The sequence below is a fragment of the Lissotriton helveticus genome, chromosome 5_1 (genome assembly GCF_964261635.1).
Source record: "Lissotriton helveticus chromosome 5_1, aLisHel1.1, whole genome shotgun sequence".
NCBI lineage: Eukaryota > Metazoa > Chordata > Amphibia > Caudata > Salamandridae > Lissotriton > Lissotriton helveticus.
This window is the reverse complement of record NC_136065.1, coordinates 1,138,478,488-1,138,493,676: the sequence shown is the minus strand read 5'-3', so window position 1 is coordinate 1,138,493,676 and position 15,189 is coordinate 1,138,478,488. Positions and strand designations below refer to the sequence as shown.

The window sequence follows — 15,189 nt, the reverse complement described above, 5'->3', positions numbered from 1 at the left end:
AAGAATCAAAAATAAAAGCTGTGAATCAGACATTCTTCCCATCAGCAGAGGAGTCCCTCAAGGGTCAGTACTCTCTCCTCAACTCTTCAACATCTTCATGGAGCCCCTCACCTCAATTCTAAGGAAAGCTAACATCCCCTTCCACCTTTATGCGGACGACACGCAACTCTATCTGGAAACCACATCGATCTCGGACATCCACAGACTGAACCACACACTTACCGAAGTTCAGCTCTGGCTCTCTTCCAACCACCTCAAACTCAATGAGGAAAAAACTGAAGTGCTCCTCATCTCTAACAAAGAAGAAAACCCCCAAATTCTTGAATGGCTCAAAGCCTTAAACGCCCTGAATGTTCCTCTTGTTCCATCGAACTCCATAAAATCCCTAGGGATCACCCTTGACCCCAAACTGGATATGAAAGAACACGTCTCAAAAACTGCCAAAAGTGCCTTCCTGAACCTGAAATTGCTCTACAAACTTAAACCATTTCTCCCCACAAAAGACTTGAAACTGGCCACGCAAGCTTTGGTTCTCTCCAGAATTGACTACGGCATTGCCACTCTGACTGGAACAGCCAAATCGTACCTGCGACCTCTACCCTAAATGCCGCTGCAAGAATGATCACAGGAACAAAGAAATATGAACACATCACCCCAGCTCTTAAGGATCTGAAGTGGCTCCCTATTGACCAACGAGCTAGCTTCCGCACAGCTTGCCTCACACATAAAGCCCTGCATACGGGCAAACCGGAATACCTGGCCAACAAGCTCAAAAGGGCCGGTCAGTCTAGAAACCTCAGAAGCTCCAACACGCTCCTACTCATTCCTTTGAAATCCCAGACACTTTCAACATCTAGCAAATCCTTTGCGGGCAATGCTCCCAAGATATGGAACTCCATCCCCCCCACACATCAGAATGACCGCATCCTTCCCGAAATTCAAGAAGCTACTCAAAGTCCTCTTCCTCGAGCGTTCCGGAACCAACTAGAACTCAACCTAGACTTTATAGTTCCATGTTCTCGTTCACCCCAGAGCTGATTGACTTGCCTACGACTCTCCGCCCTGTTTCCCGCCTGGCTGCTATTGTACACACTGTACTCACTCCTGTGCTCATTGCCTTGTTTTTTTTGCCCGCATTGTCTGTCTAAACGCCTTTACTCTTGCTGTGAAGCGCTCTGATACCCTCGGGTCCAGCTAGCGCTATACAAAACTTTAATAAATAAATAAATAAATATTAATACCGATGGCAATCTCTTCATAAATCGAAACATTATAATTAATTTGAGATGGAGTGACCCTACCAAGTAGGTTACAAAATGATTCATTGAGAAAATTCTGTTCAACGCATGTTAGCTATGGGACAAGTAGCAGGCCCTTACCCAGAAACATGTGATGGGTTCAAACAGTACACAGAAACATTAAAGTTAAGAATACTGCAATAAAGAACAAGCTACTTACCTTCTGTAGCCCTTTTTCTGGAGGATATAGTATCTGCCTGTGGATTCCTCACCTTTTGAATCTACCCATGAGCAGCATTCCACAGAAACTTTTCTCCATAGCTCCCCCACGTCGACAAAGACGTCATAATGCTGCAGCTCCATACATGACTCCGCGTGACCTCATCAGAGCCATAAGAAGACCTAGTCGGCGTCCTGACATCAGTTCCCTTTTTTCCATGACATTGACGTGTAACATTTTCTTCCAGGCTCTCCATTTTCTAGGAACATTTCTTCAATTCAGTTGCTCCAACTTTGTTGCCATTAAAAATGTCTCCATCGAGGAAGTCGCACTTGAAACCGTGTAGGGAATGCAGTGGTTAGATGTCCATCACTGACCGGCATGAAGACTGTCTCTGGTGTCTGTCGTAAGGCCATGTCTTTGAAGCCTGCTCGTCGTGTCCCCAGATGAATCAGAAGGCATTGAAATAAAGGGAAGCAAAGTTGCTCATGGCAAAAGCTAAGAAGCAGAAGAGAGGTCGTTGGCGGTCTCAAACTCGTTCAGAGTCATCTTCACCACACACTTTGAGATGCAGCGCCATGGGTCTCAGAGTCATTCTTTTAAAGGTGGCTCCCCGGATCCTCCAGAACCTCCTATGCATAGAGAAGAGTTATTGCAGACTCCATCTCAGAGGATGTTTCCAGCTTCCTCTCTGGCTCAGAGGCCTATGGAATGCTGAAATTTGTGGAATGCTGCTAATGGGGTATATTCAAAACGTGAGGAATCCACAGACAGATGTATCCATCGGAAATTCCGAATTTGAAACTGGCAGAATTTTTGAAGGAAAACTATACAAAACGGTTCAAAACATGATAAGGGACCTGGCGATACAATTTTTTAAAATCTTAAGGCAAAAGGTAGACGACACCTTAGTTGTATTTTCACCGCTAAAAGGTTTTACCCTTGGACATATTGTTTTTCTGAAAGTTAAATACTCACTGGGGGGGATGGCAAGATGCTAAATCTGTTGATTGTCGCTCAAAGTCTGATATGCTATCCTTGATTCCCCTCTGCTTCAGTTTTGAGACCAAACATCTGTGAGCGAGATGATCGTGTATTTTGTAGCCCTTGATGTTGCTTTGCCACTGGATGAATTTGGCAACTCAGGTCTTGGTCTTTTTCGGTTCTCAAATTTCTCTAACTGGACAAGCCAGGAGGGTGTAGCGGATGAGGGCTCCACAGGATCCAATGAATTTTTTCAGTTGCCTTGCAGTACTTTCTAACTTCAGTGAAAAAGGTCACAGCAGGTTCAATTGGCCATATAATAGGTAAGGGGGAGCTTTTGTGTCTTGTTCCGATCATTCAGAGGCCAACAAAATATATAAACTACCATTTTTTTAAAGAAATTCATTACCTATCTTAGCGTTTCCAGGATACCAGGTAAGACTCATAGGCTCCATGTCTCTTCAGGCAAAGCTATCACAGGATCTAGTTTAGTCCACTCCTAACAAAGCAGCTGGTTCTCCTACACAGGGGAGATTTTCTTCATCCTTTTGCATCCCTAAGGAAATATAGGAGAACCATCCCACATACCGTCAGAGAGCACTTTACTTTATTGGGTTCATGTGAACAGCCGGTGACACCTCAAGCTTCATCACAAGTAAATCTAACACAATTTCTCCTTCTGACATTTCTTTTAGTTACAGGAATGTTCTGAGAAGGGGGTGGAGTGTATTTTTATCCAGTGCACTAAACATTAATTTGCAACATTCCCTGGGCTAATCTCTGATGAATTCCCACCATTCCCCCCCCCAATTTTTCACCACTTCCTGTCTTATCTTCATAGCTTGCCACTAGCCTTTACTCAAAATAACAAACTTCAGAGTCCCCTCTCAGGCGCTCCAAGTTCTTTCCTAGCTCCACCCCTAAGAAAAGGAGGAAACACCCCCTCTTACTGATCTGAGAACAATTTTCCCTTCTGCCGAAAACAGAGGGGAAAGACTTCTGACACTTGAGCTGCTTTATGGCATCTGAGCTCATGTTACAAACAAGGCTTTTGCTCAGGTCCTCCGAGATCCAATATGTTCTTTCGTTCTTCATCTGTGTCATGCTCACTCTGCATATGATTAACTAACAAAGTAATATTTATTTTTAAACAAACATGGGGCTTGGCGGCGAGGATACTCCATCGCAACAGCGACAGTGTATCCTCTCACTCAAACTCATGGTCCACCCGCCCGATTTAAATGTGTGAGGACTGAAAGTATGTAATCGACGTAGCCTACTTTGGCCTAGCCGGTGACATAGCACTCAGATGGACCGATGGAGTATGGCCAATCAGAGGCTAGCCATCCAACTGCCTGCCTAATTAGAGTGGGCTATCAGATGGCTTATCTGCTGTACGTCACCACCAACTAGTGTTGAGGGACAGTTAAATGTGTTTTTTTAAATGACCGTTGCAGAATGGGAGTCATTCGTTTTTCATTTTTCAAAAATAAACTCACTTTTTGGAGTTTGTTTTAGAAAAAATAAAATCTGTTCAAAAGTTAGAATGGCCACTGTCTTGTTTCACGGACCTGTACGTCAAATCTTAACAACACTGACGGAACCGCAGTGATGGTGGGTCCTGTCAATGTGTAGCGTTGTCCGCAGGGCTGCTGGACAACCTAGATTTTGTGAGCAGAGATCTTCTGGGATGGCAGGCACAATACCCTTTGCAATTCCAAAAGAGTACCTCCGTCCAGAAAAATAAAAATCTAAATCAGGATTGAGCTACTAAACTGCAGAATAATACACATCATGTGAACTAAAGCAACCTAAAGTGAGAGGTGCCCTTGTGGCAGTCTCTAACCCTAAAAGGATCAGCAAGCGTGCTTGATCTCCTCTCCATCTCATTTCAAACCTTACTTCCCCGACCCCTTCAGCACTGGATAATGCGTCACCTTGCTCTAGAGGTTAACCTACATTGATCATATGTTCCCGTAGGATAAGAATGAGCATGTTAGATTTTTAGCAATATTGAAGCATAGAAATGGAAAGCCACTTTTGGAGCCATTTGGACATTGCCATAGAATTCAATGCCGAAGGGTCAGACAGGGTTGCATTTGTGAAGGTTTGGTCTACCGCGGGTGATGTCCGACAGAATACTGCCTTCAAGATGTGCTTCCTAGAGGAAGAATTATACCTGTATTTATATGAAAAGTAAGGAGTAAAAAATATCAACAACTTTTTCTGAATGTGTTTTGCTATTGGTGATTGCTGAATCAATGGTTCTTTGCAATACAGGAAGAAAAATACTACAAAGTACTAGCTTTCCTTGCTTAGTTATTTACAGAATTAAGGACTGATAATGTAAACAATGCAATTTGATTAAAAAACATAAACACCATATAACTGGTACCATGGGAAACTATTATTCACTGTCGTTTATTACTGTTTTCTAGAATACGCAACAGGAATTTCCACACATATTTCAGAGCACTGTTATACATTTGGCTCCTACTTTTAGCGAGTATAGCTAATAGGACCATATTCTGAATTGGACACATGGTATCCTTTGCAGGAAGAGTAGTCTCCAGGTTTGAAGTTGATTCTAGAATAAAAGACGTGGATTCTAGAATAAAGGGGTTATTGCAGATATAACAAGTAGACGAGGGATGGATATAGCACACGAAAAGCTATAACTTATGTTATATTTAGATTCTCTATGTGTACACATTATCACCTACATTTGGAATGACCATACTATATACATTTATTAATCCACTCCTGCCGAAAAAAGACACAAACAACTCCTTTTTGCAAGTAAACTGTTTATTTCTGTACGCATTCTACTGGAACTTATTTAATTTTCCAGTTATTTTGTAGAAAAATAGATGTTCCAGCCACCATATAATCAACAATGAGATCTCTAAGATAAATCGATATGTTCTCTGGAAAGATCAATATATTTGATAAAGTCATCTTGTATTTTAAACAAATAAATGTAGTTACTCCCTAAGCACAGTATTGCAACAGCAGCAGTCAAAATTGGGTTATAGCAACTGAACTTCACCCCCTTGGTAAAGCTTTTTAATAACCAGTGATTTTACTACAAAACACTGTCCTTGAAAGGTTGGAGTGGCATTCAGACTTCAGTAAAGAACATGAAATTATTAGGTCAGAAACATATGGCACTTACAGAGGGGTAGCTTATTTAAATACACCACTGACACGTGGTTACTCTTTTCCTATTCACACACCAAATACTAACACGTTTCCTTGTTAATTGCGAATTTATAAAACTCTTTCGGAAATTCTTTGTACCCAAAACCAAGTGCCTTCACAAACATGAACCGTGCCAAGTGACGCCTCTAATTCAGATAGATAACGTCGAAAGATGAAAGAGTATTTCCCGTTTTCAGTAGCTCTCTGGTTTGAGACGACCTCCATCTCCTTCGCTTACGAAGCGCTTGCGCCCTCTGTAATTAAAAGAAAAAACATAAGAACGTTGCACAATATTCCTCTAATCTGAAATAAACAATACTAGATTCAATGTAAGCAATGTAATCATAGCAGAAACCATTTATTCTAAATTCTAAGGTGTTAGAAATGCCATAGCACTCTCAGCACACAGACTGGACAAAACAAATGCCATAACCCTTTTTTTACATTGCCGTAATGTGCACATATTGGATTATGTTATGTTATAATAATACGATGACATTGTTTTACAGCACTTTCACCACATATATGCACCTCAGTGTTTTTAAGTCAAATATTTTGAAACTGTGGTTAAGACAATGGTAAGGTAATTAGTCAATGAATGGAACATTGCTTCAAAAAGGATTCCATGTTTGTTGTCATTCACAGGCTAAACACCAGCCCCAAAAAAGATAACTGATAGGCCATGGACCAATCCATTTTCTTTTCCTATAAATCAACGCTTCATCAGGGGTAGTAAGCGTTGGTTTCTTAACTGTAATTCCAGTTCCCTTTCAGGAGAATCTTCATTGAAATCATAAGCACTGAATAGTCCCGCCCACTTGCGGGGATCTCGCAACACTTTTCCATAGTATGTCTTCTAAGTGTAGTTGCTCGCCTTTCTTCAGTAATGCCAGTAGAAACACTTAAGAACATTATGCAGCCAATAAGGAAGGCTACAATAGCCAATTTTTTTAGATTGTACATAAAAAAGGGTAAAGACACCCATATATATGTATAACTAATGCCAAATACTTTCATAGAAAGCTTAAACCTCATTCACAAACCTTTTCTGTAAAAGTAGAGAGATGAAGGATATATGGACAGTGTAGCCCTATAGGCTGCCATTGTGTACGTATAAAAACAGCGCCTGTGCCTTTAATGGCCCAGAACCCACCAGTATCCCATCATGCTCAGCAGGTGGCAGTTGCTTCAGTTATTTCTGACGAGATATAGCAGCAATAGATAGGTCCAATAGTCGCCTATGACATCTCCACCGGGGAGGCGGGAGGGTTGCTTATGACTTCAATGGAGATTCACTTGAGAGGAAACTGGGATTACAGGTAAGAAACCATGCCTTCACTCTCAGGGGATCTCCATTGATGGTCATAAGAATTAATAAGAGTGCAAAGCCCATCCCAACCAACAGCAGAAGAAAAGTCAGAGGAATGACCAAACAACCAGATCAAGCAAATACATTCCTCAGGGAGGCCTGTCCTACTTGAGCATCTGTTCTAGTGTCCAATTCCAAACAAAGGTGTTTGGGAAACATGAAAATAGATCTCCATGTAGCGGTTTTGCAAATTTGAGCTATATGGACATTTGTAAACAAAGCAGCAGCAGCTGCTTTCTACCTAGTAGAGTGAGCTTAAGGTCTAGCAGACAAATTCTTATTATCTTTTTCGTAGCGTAACAGGATGCTACATACCATCTACTGGGAGATGGACGGTTTGGATGTGGCAATACCTGTACGGACTGGGCCATAGTTTACAAATAATTGGTCCAATTCTGCAATTGTCCAGATAAAACTTTAAGTCTCACCTAACGTCTAGGGAATTTTGAGGTTTTTCAGCAGGTGTGGCAGGATGTTGAAAGAAAGTTGGTAAAGAAATCATCTGGTTGACGTAAAACTCCAAAATGACTTTAGTAAGGAATTTTGGGTAAGTCCTTTTCACTACCTTGTTGGAGTGAAAAACGGTGTATGGTCTGTGAAAACACAAAACCTGAATTTTACTAACCCTATGTGTTGATGTGATAGCTACGAGGAAAGCATTTTTCCATGAGAGATGTTGCAAGAACGATTTGTGATGGGTTGAAAACGGTCCTGCATGAGATGTGAGAGAACTATATTGAGCTCCCAGGAAGGAGAAGTACGCCTAATGTGAGGGAAAACCTTTTTCAACCCTCCAAAAAAAAAAAAAATCCTTGATAAAGGGAATTTAGGAAAAAAGAGGGCTGTGAAGGACATTTTCTGCAGGCAGTAAGAGCTGCCAGATGAACTTTTATGGAAGAGAATTTTAATCCAAATTTTGCCAAATCAAGTAAGTATGGATGAATGATCTCTTCTTGACACGTTGTTAGGTCCACGTTCTTATTAGAACACCAAGTACAACACCTCTTCTATTTGAATGAATAGGCTGAACGAGCTGACAGTCCTTTAGCCTCCTTGAGAATGTTCATGCGTTCTTGCGGAAGGTTCAGGTGTTCATACTTAACTAGCTTAAGAGCCTTGCTGCCAAATTCAAGAAGAGATTGGGCGGAATCATCTGGCCTCCGTTAGAAGATCTGGTCTGCACAGCAGCTTGAAATGTGGACGCTCTGACATGTGAAGAAGGTCTGTAAACCACCGCTGACGTGGTCACTCCGGATTAATCAAGATCATTCTGACTCCAGAATATGACAGCTTAAAGAGGACTGATGGAATCAGAAGGATCAGAGGAAAGGCACCGAGAAATTCCAGTCGATCTACAGGGCATTCCCCAGTGTCCCTCATTGGAGGAACCTCAAGGCTAAGCCTGGGCATGTTTGTTTTCTGCAGTGGTTAACAAATTAACGTGCAGAGTGCCCCACAGCCTGAGGATGTTTTGCACAACGTTGTTGTGAGGACCCTTTCGTGGTTTTCCTGCAGGACTCTGCTTAGGACATCTCCTTGAACATTCTGAACACACGGGAGATGAGTTGGCATGATCCACAGGTTTCTGGCTATCAGCCACTTCCAAATTACCTGGCCTCGTGGGATAAAGGTCTGGACCTCATTTCCCTCTGCTTGTTGAGGTAGTATATGTCTGTCATGTTGTCTGGCTGAACAAGCAGGCATTAAGTCTTGAATGACGAGAGAAAAGCTTTCAATACCAGGTGAACTGTGGGGATCTTGGTAAGACTGATGTGGTAGGTCATCTCTCTAGGAGACCATGTTCCCTAGATCTGGAGTTGATCCATGTGTGCTCCTCATCCTAGTAATGAGGCATCCGTTACTATGCTCTGATGAAATGGCATCCTTTGAAGCAGATTCATAAGAGTGCAGCACCATTTCAGAGACTGCTGCATGGGGGGAGGGAGGGGATAGTGTGGATTCCTGTCCTTGCAACTGCCCGTGAGTTGGTCCCACTGATCCTCAAGACATTCCTGAAGAGGAAACATGTGGAGTCTGGCATTCGGAGTTAGAAAGATATATGAAGCAATTGAACCAAGGAGCGATGACACTGTCCTCACTGTGGGGGGAGAGGCTTTCATGAGTGAGTGACACACTCTTGCTTGACTGATGTCGATAGAGACCGCAAATAATGCAGTGTCTGAACAGTAGAAGGCGTGGACTTCTTGCGATTGGTATGAAGCACTGATGTTTGGAATTAACTGCTTGCCCACTGCTAATGCAGATGGGCTTCCTGAGGAGTCGACACCTGAATCAGCCAATCGTCTAGGTAGGAGTAGAAGAAAACTTGATGTTTTCTGGGCAGCTACCACTGCCATACAGTTTGAAATAATCTGGGGGCTGATTTGAGGCTAAACACAAGCACTTTGTACTGGTAATGGTCATGACCCATGGCGAACCTCAAGAATCTGTGATGCCTCTTGGATATTGGTATATGAAAGTATGCAACGTGGAGGTCTGTCAAGCAAAACCAGTCTCCCTGGTGTAACCGTGGAAAGATCTTATGCAGTGCCAGCATTCAAAACTTTTCTCATCTAATCCACTTGTTGGTCAGTTTCAAATCAAGAATGAGTCTGAACTAGTTTCTGGGATTTTGCTTTTTCACCAGAAAATATTAGGAATAAATGCCGGTTTCCCGTTATTTGGGTGGAACCATCTCCACTGCATGCTTCTGCAGAAGAATGTCAACTTCTGAACACAAAATCTTTAGTTGGCGATTAGATGGTTTTGGTGAAATATTCGGTGCAGGATTGGTGAACCTGAGACAATACCCATTCTGAACAATATTTATTACAGAGGAGTCTTTTGTGATGGATTGCCACTCGGTCAGAAAATGGGAAATACTTCCCACTTCCAATGAGTAATGGAGGGGGGGGGGAGAAGGGGTGGCAGTAAAGATTCATGGCTTGGAGCCTGCTGTACGCTTTCCTTCCGGAGCAGGCTTATGAGCAGCTCTCACTCTAGGCTGCTACCACTGTTGTTGCTGGTAAGGCCTCAACTGTTGGGTTTGTTGCCGACCATGGTACCAGTGGGAGCTTGAAACCTCTGAGGAAAAAAATGCTGCTGGTACGGCTTGTAGGGACTTCGTTGTTCCTTTTGTCTTTTATTTTTTGAGGCCACTGCCTTGAGTGTCTCCATTTCGGACTTCATCCGGGCCATCTCGTTCATGTGACTGCCGAAGAGTGTGGTTCCAGGGAATGGTAAATTAAGGATCTGTTGTTGGCATTCTTGCTTGAGGGCAGTGAGACGGAGCCATGAATGTCTTCATAATGCCACGCCTTGCAGTACTCATGGGCTGCTAGCAAGGATGAATTCATTGAAGCACTGATGATCTGGTTGGAGACCATCATCCCCTCTGACAACCTCAAGGAAATCCTCTCTTTGGTCTCTGGGGAGGTCATCGGTAAATTTCTGTAAAGACTCCCTTAAGGCCCTGTTGTACCTACCCAGAACAGGAAATGCACTTTCTGCCTTCATGGTAGCAGATATACCACATACTTTGTGGCCCACTGAATCCAGCTTCTTACTCTCCCTCTCTAGTATTACAGTAGACGGAGTTGTAGAATTAGGTTTTTCAGCCGCCAGGGTGATCACAGAATCCAGAGGTGGGTCAGGTTGGAGAAAGAATAGGCCCTGCTCTGGAGGTCTATATTTGTTTTGTAGCCTCCATGGAGCAGATTTAGCTGGAGTAAGGAACAAGTCCATTGCTGGTTCCAGTGTGCCCAGAACAAAAGGAAGGAGGGGCCTGGACACTGATCGGTGGTGAACGTGTCTAATATGACCGATGTGGATGGCAGTGGAACTGACATTGGGATGTTTAACTTGGCTGTTCCTCTCACCAGGACCTCCTGGAAGGTAGTGCCTGGAAGGTAGTGACATAAACCACTGGAGAAACCTGTGGTTCCGGAGAGTCCAACAGCAGAGAGCATCTTCCTCCTCTGAAATAGGAGGTGGAATAGTAGGTGGAATGGTTTATTGCTCTTGTACCTGACCTAGATCTAGACGCACAATGGTGAAAGCATATGGAGGATGGTCGAGAAGAAGATTGCCGGGACCTGTGGCAATGTCTGGAGTTGCGTGAACAACGGAGAGTTCTCGAACATGATAGTGCCCTAAAAACTCTATGCCTCGGAAGAGGGGCTCCCATATGTTAAGGAGGAGGAATTGGTGCCCGTGGAAGTGGAGCCAGAGGAGGAGGCGGAGGAGTAGAAAGAGAATAGAGGGGGAGGAGTGATTTCCTTGATCTTTCTGCATGTCTAGATGATCTCGACGAAGACATTCCACGTCAACACACCCATCGACTTTCCTTTGTCTCGACGCGGACATTATCCTCAACTTTGAACTACTTGGGTGCCTCACAGTGTGCTCAGTTTCGACGTTGACCTATGCCATCTCGAAGTCGATCTTTGTTTCCTCTTCAATGTCGACCCGACCCTCAATGGAGAACAAGTTGAAACTGTACCTTGTCTTGATGTCGACATGGAACAACATCGTTTTTGGACTGTACTTCTCTTTTTGGATGTCCAAAGCCTGGAGTCCTCAGAGGTAGTTGGAAGAGCCCTGGCCCTCTCCTTGCTCTCCTGATGTCCCACCTTCAGACAGTGACTGCTACCATGCGTCGCTCTCCTGTGCTATGGAGGCAAATTTTCTCCCTTTTCCTCATGGTACACCTAGAAACTTTCCTGCAATGCTGGCAGTTGTCAGAACATGGCTCTCGGGAAGGCAGATGATGCAGACGTCATGTGGGTCTGCCTAGGCCTTCTTCTCCAACAGGCAGGACACTTTTCAAATAAAGAGGGTATTTTATTTGACTAAAAAATACAAATTCCTGTCAGAACAAGACAGAAAATGAAGGGACATTTGAAAACCGTGAAGTGAAACAGCGGTCACAAAAATTCTATGCAAGATTTTTGAAGAGAAAAAAGCCAAAAAAGGCTGAGCTAAGTGCTCAAAGATCCTGTCACCAGGAGCCGGAAAAAAAGAATTAAAGCAACTGCCACCGGCTGGCATTATGGGGAACTGGTGGACTCTGGGCCCTTAAAGACATAGACACTGTTTTTATACTCACATAATGGCAGCCTGTACGACTATGCTGTCTCTCTATCCTTCATCTCTCTACTTTTACAAAAAATGGTTTGCGAAAGAGATTTAAGCTTTCTAAGAAAGTATTTGGCTTTAAATATACATATGTATGGGTTTCTTTACCCTTTCTTTTAAGTACAATCTAAAAAATGTGGCCATTGAAGCCTTCCTAATAAACTGCATAATGTTCTTATCCTAAGTGTTTCTAAAGGTCTTCCAGAAGAAAGGCGAACATCTACACCTAAAGACATTCTATGAAAAAGTGCTCCGGGATCCCTGCAAGTGGGCAGAACCATTCAGTGCTAATGACTATCAATTGAGATCACAGAGAGAAATACAATTGCAATAAACATTAACAATTCACACATTTAGCAAGGCGAGCCAATAATCAGCTGTCACCTTAACAAAATACATACAAAATGTTTTAAATGTACAAGTCTCTGAACAAAACACAATAATGTAAGTTTGGGTCCACGGACTAGTCAGGGGCATTTTGACTAGAGCTCAGTCAAGCCTGGTTTCACTTATTAGGTCTACTGAATCGGCTGTTTGAGAGAACATCAATGCAGTCTGTGATGGAATCGCAGCGAATTCTGCATTTATTTCAATCACAAGAACCCTCAACTCCTGTCTGGCCTCAACAACAGCAAACCACAAAACATTGAAAAGTATACTTCAAGTTCAGCCAACACAGCTCAGATATGCCATAAAGATGGGTATCAACAAGCTTACAATACTGCACACAAAAGTGAACAACATACAAAAAAGTTCACACCTTCCAGAGATCCACCCTGATGTGCAGAGCTGTCTCCTATTGCACATCACAGTGCACACAAGTTTCAGTAGATAACAGACAGGAGAAACACACTGCTCACACATACAACACAGCTCAGATATTTTCTATTGTTGGTTATCACTGAGCGTACATCAGAACCAATCATAACAGCAATCAAAACCAGTGTCAGTTTTCTTCAACACATACCGTGTGCCTGGAAATGCTCATATCAATCATCTATGGGAAATTGGTAAAGACCTCCGGCATAACACACCAACCCACACTACGCCAAACATACTCTCTGAATACTACCTGCACCTGCGCTGCTTCCAAAACGAATAAAACCAAAAATGTATTCCGGTCAGAGGCAAAATCCTTGAGAATTGTGTATGAAGTTATCAAAAGCAGCAGCAGCATGGGAGACCATACTAATGGCACCATACGCATTCTGCTAACATAACATCCAAGGCGTCATTAGGACATCATCATGAGGGAAGGGGACACTTTGGTTAACATCACATTGTTACAGATGCAAACAGACAATTTACTAAGGCGCTTAGCCATTGGCAAACGTGCAGACTTCATTGCTGCTATTTGTCCAAATTTCTTTTTAAAAATTTTTTATTAAAATTTCGTCGATTGCAGGATACACTGTCACATGTACATGAGCGTTAGCGATACCTAAAGATCTTACATTTTTGTATGTAGCTAGTAATACAACATTTACTCTGGACCATGTCCCATTTGAACATCCATCTGGTTTACATTGGAATTAGTTCACTTAATAGTCCCTTCCCACTCCTTACTCTTAAGATTCCCCTATATTCCACCCATCTGTTCCATATTTTCCCCCATTTCTGGGGGCATCCTCTACTTTCACAGACCACCTTTTCTGTTGTGCTGCACCAATCCAGGTCTGTCATCCACTGTTCTACCCTCGGGGATACAAGCCCCCTCAGGTCTTGGCAATGTTTCTCTTTGCCACCATTGCTGCCACCATTAGCCACAGCTTCTCATACCTTTGCCATCTCTGCTCTCCCGTCACACACAAAATGTGATATCTAGCTTCCAGGGGGATTTCGTGTCCCAACACCTTGGACATAATTCATACCACCCTTTTCCAGTATTTCTGTATTGCTGGGCATCCCCAAACCTGGGGTCTCCACAACCCCTTGCAGACAGGTATGAGGAGCTACGCCCCAACTTGTACATCAGTGTCCCTGTAGCGTAGGACCGGTTTTACCCTTAATTGGACCAGTCGAAACCTTGCCCTAACCGCTACCTCCCTTGGGCTCTGTATTGCTACCATCCAATCGTCATCCTCCAACAGTTCTATATCTGTCTCCCAGGCTTTCCTTAGGACCCTCAGCGGGTAGGGTAAATTGTTGATTATTTTCTTGTACATTAAGGATATAGCCTTGTCGCAGATCGGTTCCGTTAGTAACCAGTCCTTTAAGGGATTGTATTCTGGCAGCTGCTCCCGTTCTTTAATATGTCCCTGGAGGGCATGTCGTAGTTGCATATATCTATATCTTTCTGTGTCTGCAAGCTTGTTGTATAGCTCCTATATATCCTTACATCGTGTTAAGTTAGCATGGGTACATTTGAGATTTAAACGCCATTTTTCCTTTCTTGCAACTTCTGCACACGACCCTTAATTGTTGACTTAGCTTTCAACCTAGTGGTTTGCCGTGGTGTATGTGAGAATAATATGTTATTGCTCTGATATCAGTCTTGTTTAATAAACCATGTCTGCACGGAGAGTGCTGAAGTTTCTGGAGCAACACGATATGGAATTGTTATGAGGTCTGATCTCCACGCTTTCATAGTCATAACACAAGTGCAGCCTTTGCCAACTTGGGCTTGAGGCGGGATTGATATTGCTTTGCATGAGAATCGTTAACACACTTGATGCGGTGCACATGCAGAGAGAGCTGGTGTATGCTGATGTGATTCCTTCATGCTAGGACACTAAGGTATGGGCCCGCCCTAAAACAACCCAAAGAGACCTTCTTAGCTAATAATATAATATATGTGTTAGGGAGGGTGAGATATAAGTGTTGTTAACTCTTATTCATTACAGCATGTTAACATGCTGTCACCATTCGCTTTTTATGTCTTAGTAACTATGCTGATAATTTTGCTACTGATAATAAGTATACTTGTATTATCAAAGATACTGCGCCTGAGAAGACGGCATTAGTAAATAAACATTTCAAATGCACATGTGTCTTCTTTACTCCATGTTCTGGTTTGTAATGATAATATAACGAAAGAGTGT

The 15,189-nt window shown here is 42.9% G+C and overlaps 1 protein-coding gene across 3 annotated transcripts in view; it reads right to left on the bottom strand.

Annotated features, from left to right (window-relative positions):
* Positions 1-5,232: 5,232 nt before the first annotated feature.
* Positions 5,233-15,189, bottom strand: part of PDCD4 (programmed cell death 4) — a 575,316-nt gene continuing 565,359 nt past the window's right edge. For all 3 annotated transcript variants that reach the window (XM_078643769.1, XM_078643768.1, XM_078643767.1), the window contains one exon: positions 5,233-5,897. Coding sequence is in view for 1 of the 3 variants with exons in the window: in XM_078643767.1 (XP_078499893.1) it covers positions 5,837-5,897 (61 nt within the window). In the remaining 2 variants the exon portion in view is untranslated. The remainder of the gene's footprint in view (positions 5,898-15,189) is intronic.